We start from the raw sequence: 8,375 nt of genomic DNA on the forward strand, positions 1-8,375 counted from the left end.
CCCATCGTGGTCCTTCTTTGAGGGCCAAGAAAGCCAAACAGGGGTCATCCAAGTTGTTGACTGTTACCTCTCAATAGGTTTCAGTCATTGAAACAAGCCTTATCCCCGAGGCGCATTCTCTGCTACCTCCTCCTAGCTCTTCCTCAGACATTGTCGTACACGTGGCAAGTCACTCAACCACCCAGTGACCCAAATCACTGAACATGAGAATATTAGTATCGCCACTACTGAACACACACTTCTTTTCTCAGTCATTCTCATTTATCCCTTTCCCTTAGTATCTACTACACGTGCTAGTGACTCCCCATGGATGATAAAGCACCCATTAAAGGACCTGAAGTGGCTCCTCTCAAGGTCCCTCAGACATAGGACTCCTATACTCTCAAAAGCGATTTTGAGTCCACTAGTGCCAATCCTTTGGATGGCACTGAGGACCCTTTAAGTACTCCATCTTAACCCTACCCTTTCATTTCTTCCAATTTAGAGCCTTTTTAATGCTCAAGTTTTTCTTCATTTTATGTCCTCCTGCATCAAAGCCCACAGCCATGGAGACGGATATCCATGACATGGCTGAGGACGTCAACCTTCTCCTCCCTGTCGTGGAGACAGTCTTGGACAAAATTGACCAAGTCCACCAAGACATGCCCACCAAGGAAGACCTCACCCATGACATCTCTAATGTCGAAGATGAGGTGTGTGAAGTAAAGTAACTGCTAAACACAGTTCAAATTGAAGTAGGCACCAACATTGAGGCCATCAATGCTTTAAATGGCAAGGCCGATGAAGTGCAAGTCCAGCTCGCTAGGCATGGCGAGCTCCTACGGTAGATTTTGACGCTTCTCTATTGTCCGACCCCAGTCCTTGAACCTTCGTTTACTGATTCTGACCTCCAAACTCTTCATCGAGTGACCGAGTTTAATTTGTTGCAAAAGCCGAGGCTCTTTCAAACCTCAAGATTTACACCAAAGACCTCTTGCAGTGTCTTAATGATCTCGCCTATTCTCTTGTAGATGACAAAGAAGGGAGAAAGACCAGCCTGAACAAATTACCGAGGAAACTAAAGCTAAAACTGTTGTTGCCACTGAGGTTGATGCTGACCCTCTAGCTGTGATCCCTCAATATGAGGATGCCATCACATTTAACGAAGCTAAAGCTGATACTAACGCTGAGGATGATGATGATGTCGTTATATCTCTAACTATTAACGAAGATCTTCCCATCACCTCTGCATTAAGTGTTGGTGATGAGGAATATGATGCAGATGAAGATCTTCCTCTCCCTGACGCTGAACAGGACCTTAGTGATGATGATGATGAAGACAACAATGATGACGACAACTTCACAATTCAGTATCACTCATGACCGACACCAGCTCAATAGGGTGTCTCCGTAAAGGAATCTACATCCCAGCGGGAGAAATCTAAAGGGAGCCAACATACCTCCAGCAAAAACAAAGGTGTCGATGAAGAGGACAATCTATCTGTCATCTTCAAGAAGATAGATCTCACCAAGATCGCTTAGAGCTCCAATTGTTTCCCTTTCTCATCTGAAACTGAAGCCTTCCTTCTCCTAAATTCTTCTTTGATCCCCCTTGGTCCTCTAGATGAAAGGATTCTTTCTATTCCAACATTCGGAGCTCTCTCTGACCAACGAATGAGTCTCAGCTGAGGAGTCAACTCAACCAAATTGGAGTAAACAATCCCTCTTCTACTCTAGTTGTGGTGAGTTTGACTTCCTCATAGATGGTGCACATAAGGAAGCCCTCAAGGCCTAAAAAAAGCTACGTGTAAAATGACAATAGATGGAAGACATCTTAAAGCTGGCAAACTCTCCAGCCATTAAAGCTCTGGCCAAAGGGAAGCTGAAGAAGAAAAAACCGGTCAAGGCTCAGGCTCAACTGCTCTCCCAAGCTGAACGTGAACATCAGAGAGCACTGACACTAAAAGGCCGCAACCAGAGATGGTATGAAGGAAGATTTGAGTAAAGAATAAGTCCCCACAAGATTTCAAATGTCACTATCAATGGAAGAATGAAGGATGGTACAACCTTGAGGCTGTCAACGAGTATCCTTCATATTTTCGGCAGTACAGCTATGATGAATGGCTAGAGATTCGACAAGCCATTCAACGTTCAAAGTCTAAGCACCAGCTAATAATCAAAGATATCCTGAATGAACTCTTCAAGAACGTGTCAAAGTTTATTGTTTTCCCTTTAGTGCCTGAGAAGCTGCCACAAGAAGAAGAAACCTTTCAGATCCTAATGATGGACCTTATCATAAGAATGAACATGAAAAAAAGTTCTCCTTAGAGGAAATCCTAAAGAATCAAAATAAGCTAGATACCTCAAAGATGAACTAGACACTTCCATCAAAGGGTCCTTACATACCTAACACTATGCATATGAAACTTGAGTATGAATTAATTTTCATCGACTTTGACGGAGAATACAACTCCTAGCGAGCATCTGAGTTCCACCTGTGTCCAATAGACCACCTTGAGTATCTCCGATCTTGGTTGGACAATGACCTACCTGGTGAAGTGATGAACTGCAGGAGCTGAAAGGAGTTACTACGAAGTAATAAGCTTAGAGAATATGTACCAGGGTATATAAACTTCAGCGACTTAGAATAGTTAACTTTCTATCTTGTAATCTTGTTTTCCTTTCTTTTCTTTAAGTGTACAATCTATATATAATAAGTCTAGAAATCACTGATGTAACACTTGTAATTTTTCCAATGATGAAATACAATGATATCTTTAGTGTTACTGAAAAAGATCCCTGGAAAGAGTAATAGGGACAAGTATCTATGAGTTCCAATTCTCTTTCATTTACTGACAACTTTCAGTCAATGAATAAGCTTTCAGTTTCTGCTATCACATTTGTGTTTGTTTCTCTTCAACTTGTAATCCTTTACAAACGTAAGTAAACTTACATCAGTAAACTATATCAATGAAAAAGATCCCAAAATAATTAAAAGGGACATGTATTTTACTTGTACCTTTTCCTTATTATTATAACTTAGGCAATTTTCTTTATGTTGCTTTGTCATCATCAAATAAGAGAGATTGTTGATTCTTTCTCTCATTGATTTGATGATGATCCCTCTTACCTTACTATGTATAGTATTTATGTTATTCAGTTTCAACGATCATCACTGAGTCTATTCAGAGATCGTTGAACATGTATTATAAATCCTTCAGAGACCGTTATACTTAAAGAAGATAAAACTCATACCACAGATCTTTCAACAATGTCGAAGACAGAAGCTGAAGATTATAGCAAGTTCGTGATTTGAAGCGGCATTCAGTGATTATAAGTTCATCCATATATGTGTGAAGACTGCTCAAGTTTCAGCAAATACTGAAGAGACCTTTCAGCATCATCCCAATATTCAATGATCAAATGAACCTTACCAAGCGTGATTATTTTTATCTTGTCCTCCCTCACACAATGGACAAACCCATACCTTTTCTAGAGTATAGTACAGTACGGAGCCACTCCATTGACTCTATAGTGCTTACCTACTTTATGGAAAGATGACTGCTCATATACAACCAAAAGGATTGTTTACTATAGCAAAAAGACAACCTTTCCTCCTAAAGCTTGACACGTGCTTTGTACCTTCTGAATTACATTTAATGCAATGAGTATAAATAGCTGAGTGCTCTCCTCTTAATTATTATCATCATCACTACTAACTTATCTAAGAAGTTACTTCTCTCTCTACTCTTTGTTTAAGAGAAAGAACCACTTTGAACAAGTGAAGAGCACTTTGATTCTTATCTTTATTTTTTGCAGCAAATCTTTTCTTTTTATTATTTATAATTGTGTGTACCTTAGATTATTTAGATAGGTTTTTTACCATATCTCTTCCGTAAACAATCTGTAAAATTTGTATTGATCTTCTTTATCAATATATAATTTTTAAAAGTGAAAGTGTCTGTGTTTGTATTCACCCCCCTATAAACCGATAACCTATAACTCTTGTAGATCCGGCTGGGACCAACAATTATATCATATATTATTTATATCAATGCATTATATATACATATAAATACACAGAGTCTGTCCAATCGATTCCGTCCACATGACCCACCGTCTCCGACAACGACCTCTTCTTCGTCCCCGTGGTTTGTTGGATAACTCATATGAGGGAAAAATGAAAATCAATGGAAAAAGATGGAACATAATTGATTGAAAACTTGAACCAACACCTCTGATCTCGAAGCTCAAAGAGAGCCCTCTTGAAGCTTAAAGGCACATCTCACAATTAACCCACATTTAATTGTGTTTTTGTATATAACTGGCTACGTGATGCAAACGAGGTCGGAAAAATAAGGTAACGTGGGGTTGGAAAATATGGAAATAGAAATGGTGATGCAAAGAAAGTACCATTCTCCAACCGACTCTACTCTTTCAAAATTTTCTCCATCTCTTTAAAGAAACTTTCCTCTGTAAAAGCCCTTTTTTCACAAATGCCTCCATTGAAGCCTACAACTTAAAAAATTTGTAATAGCTTGGTGCAACTTACCTATGGAGTTCGAGCAAAAGAAAAGGGGGGGGGGGGGGGAGGGACGTGATGACAAACGAGCAAGTCAGTCATGATGGGGGAAGTTGAGTAAGAGATACTAGCATCCGCGTCAAAAATGATTTTCACATTTTGATTTTGTAGGTTTTGAAAGGTTTAACGAGTTTTGTTTCCGGGCTTCAATGGGGAGAGTGGAAATTGATAGCAGTGGTCGTTGAGAGATGATAGAGGGCGTGCGTGGGGACGTGGGATATTGATTGCAATGAAAGAAAAATAATAGACAAAAAGAAAGAAAAAGACTAAAGGAGCCTTCATTTAACGGGGTTTTTTTAATAATAGTTAGAATCAGGGACGAAAAATAAAACAAAATGCAACAATAATAACTATCAAAGTAATAAATGAAGACTAGGAACGAAAATCAAAATTTTCAACAAAACATATGAACAAAAGAATATAATTTATTTTTTTATTATTTGTCGGTATCATTTCAAAATTGATTGATATTTAATTGTTAAATCTCCAAAAGCAAACGTTGATTTATGTTTGATGTAAACTTTGAAATAAACAATTATCTTAATAAAAATATTGCATTAATGTCTTGTCCTTAAAAATCATAACTTTAATCAAACAAATTAGATTGCTTTACATTGTCAATATAAATGAACTTTTTATTTAAATCATATATTTTGATTGATTTAATCAGTGGCAAAGTTTGGTTTGAACAAGTAAAGGACACGAACTCACAAACCAACAATTTGTGGCCAATGTGTTTTTGGATCACATGGGAATCCTACATTTGACCAACCATTCCGATCTTGTTTTTACATATACCATACAAAATCTTTATTATTTTTAAAATTATATACATTATATATATATATATATATATATATATTGATTGAGGTAGCATCCAAAATTAAAATAATTGCATGTGAATTCCAACACTTGGAACATTAAAATAAATATTATTATTTAATTTGATACTTAATTAAATAAAATTATTCTTTATTTTGTAAATTCATACTTTTACCGTCAATCATTTTAATATAAAAACTTATGACAAAAGCTGTAATTCCACAAATCAGTATATATTTATGCTATTTTATAAGTCAGATTTATTAAAAGTTTAAAAAAAATAATAATACACAAAGTATTATACATTTATTTACAACGTTTTAAAAGTCTTAAAAACAACTCATAATGTATTAAGTACTATTACTTTATGTATTCAGTTCTAAAATATCTTATTCTACAATTAAAATAACATATAGTGTATGTTACGAATGCGCATTATTACCCTTTTTTTCATGTTCCCAAGATACTTTTGACATTTTTCACTCATGTCTTCACCCTCTCATACCTCAATGTCTTCTTCTCATCCCCCATGGTGAGATTCAAACTGATATTCAGCATAAGTTATTAAAAGTTCTCTCATTCATCTCGCAGTCAATTGCTCTAGAACTCTGGGTCTCGCTCTCGATCCCTTGATTCTTTGCTCTTGGTGTAAATCGAACACATTTGTGAAGTCGTTTAAATATGATGAATTTTAAATATATTGGATTTTAAATTGTCATATAACTTTTTTTCATCGATGGACTGTAATTGGATCCATAACTCTTATTTATTTAAATTGTATTAAATATATAAAGACCAAGTGTAACTTATATCATCATTAAATTTTCTCTAATAAAACCAAAGAAACTTCAAAATCGTTAACACATTGCGCATATACACAACTAGTTATTTTAATATAAAAACTTATGAAAAAAGTTGTAATTCCACAAATCAGCATTCATAATAAAAGACAATTGGTTCAATTCCAAATGTAAAAAACGTTTTCTTAACTTTTAAACCATATTTTTGTATACAAGTAGTTATAAATCACGTTAAAAGTTTTTTTTTTATTAATCTAGATATTCAACTTGTTATGTGAGTCGATTAATCATAGGGCGACCACCTGCAAAGTCACCAAATCTGAACCTCTGTGGCCACAAAAGGATTTTTATTGCTCATTGGATTAGAACCTGAGACCTCCAGACATTTTTAACCAATCAGACACCACCATTGTGGTTGATGCCAAATTCTTTTGATAATATGGATAGCATTTGAACACTAAGGCCCCGTTTACTAACCTCTTACCGCCTCTTACCCGGTTCTTACCCATTAAGAGATGCTTACCCGGGTAAGAGGTAAAAGTGTTTACTAAAAAAAAAAAAAAAACAATTGCTGACCGTCCTCTTACCACAGTCAGCAACAAAAATCAATCTTACCATGGTAAGAGGCTCTATTCCTTCTCTACCCCTCCCATTCGATACTCTTCTTCATACGTCTAAAACCCTAAGTGATACTCTTCTTCATACGATACTCTTCTTCATACGTCTAAAACCCTAATCGATACTCTTCTTCATACGTCTAAAACCCTAAATCGATAATCTTCTTCATACGAAACCGGTGCGACATCCTAATCGATTTCTTCAAGTTTTCTTCAGGTATAGTAATCGATTTCCAAGAGATTTCTTCTTTCTTCTATTGATATCTATCCTAATCGATTTCTTGATTTCTTCTCTTCTTTTGATTTCATAAATATGCAAAGAAAAGAAGAGGGGATCTTCGTATATGCTTCTCTGTTGATTTCGTGAARCTTCAAACCAACCGACTTTCTAGGTATTCGGTTTTCTTCTCTATTGTTGCAAATGGGTTGATTTTGTTTTTGTCATTSTCTACTTTATTTTCTGCAAATGGGTTGATTTTGTTCTAATGGGTTTACCATTGAAGAAGAACATATGATTTATTTTCTATAGCCTCTTTGGAAATTCCATATGGGTTTTTCCTTTCATGGTATTTAGTTCTTTTGTGTTTACAGCAAGYGGAAGGAATCAACCGATCCTTCCTTTTTATGATTAGCTACAATTTGAAGTCTTGTTATTTTATTGCATTTTTCCTTAGTTTCATGATTATACCTTCTGGGTCCTGCTGGATGAACTGGTCGAATATTTATGTGATAGAAAAACAAAAGAGATTACTTTGAAAGACCCTGATTTCAGATTTAAAAAATCAATATTTGAAGAACTGCCTAGGTCCAGTTTCAATATGGATTGGTATGTGTTATTTTCCTTTTTCTTTTGATAACCCAAGAAAAAGATTACAAGAAAAAGAGTGTGTGCAAAAGCTTTATTTCTTTGAACGATGTAGTTTAGATTTTAAAAAGACGAGTACATTTCTTCTTTTTTCTTGTTCTTGGTTTAAAAAAGACAAATACCTTTCTTTCTTTTTCTTGTTCTTGTGTGTTTTAAGAGCTGCTCTAGCATTCAAGCTAATAATCTCTCTCTATCTATCTCTGCCATGTTTTCCAGCATATGTACTATATATGTGATACACTTCCCTTCCTTATATTATACATGTTTTCCAGCATATTATACCTTCTTGGGTCCCCCTTCCCCCCAGCCCACCCCTCCCTGTATTTGCATATGTACTATATATGTGATACACTTCCCTTCCTTATATTATACATGTTTTCCAGCATATTATACCTTCTTGGGTCCCCCTTCCCCCCAGCCCACCCCTCCCTGTATTTGCATATGTACTATATATGTGATACATTTCCCTTCCTTATGTACTGTATTGTGCTTAAGTTAAGAGCAAATCCATGCTTTGACAACCATGGGTGTAGTCCAGGGCATCATTGCGACTCTGCATGAAGCACTTCAGCTGGTTTCCCATGTGGCATAGGCTGCAGTGTGACCACAGGCTGTTGAGGAGCCTGTGTTGCTTGGTACAGCTCCATATGTAGGTCCAGCATATGTAGGTCCACCAGCATATGTAGGTCCAGATCCACCACGAACATCAC

At 36.2% G+C, this 8,375-nt stretch overlaps 1 protein-coding gene across 1 annotated transcript; it reads left to right on the forward strand.

Moving 5' to 3' along the window:
• The first annotated feature begins 545 nt into the window (after positions 1 to 545).
• On the forward strand, positions 546 to 1,362 carry LOC112508997 (coiled-coil domain-containing protein 1-like). The gene is made up of 2 exons (XM_025113866.1): positions 546 to 706; positions 1,020 to 1,362. Exons 1-2 carry the CDS (start codon positions 546 to 548, stop codon positions 1,360 to 1,362), a joined length of 504 nt encoding a protein of 167 aa, XP_024969634.1.
• Positions 1,363 to 8,375: the final 7,013 nt, after the last annotated feature.

This window comes from Cynara cardunculus, assembly GCF_001531365.2.
Source record: "Cynara cardunculus var. scolymus isolate 2C chromosome LG 3, CcrdV1, whole genome shotgun sequence".
In the NCBI taxonomy this organism is placed as follows: domain Eukaryota; kingdom Viridiplantae; phylum Streptophyta; class Magnoliopsida; order Asterales; family Asteraceae; genus Cynara; species Cynara cardunculus.

Coding starts and splice junctions, on each gene's coding strand:
- LOC112508997 (XM_025113866.1), top strand. CDS start 546: ATGGAGACGGATATCCATGACATGGCTGAGGACGTCAACCTTCTCCTC. Junction 707..1,019: donor GATGAGGTGTGTGAAGTAAA/GTAACTGCTAAA, acceptor TAGATGACAAAG/AAGGGAGAAAGACCAGCCTG.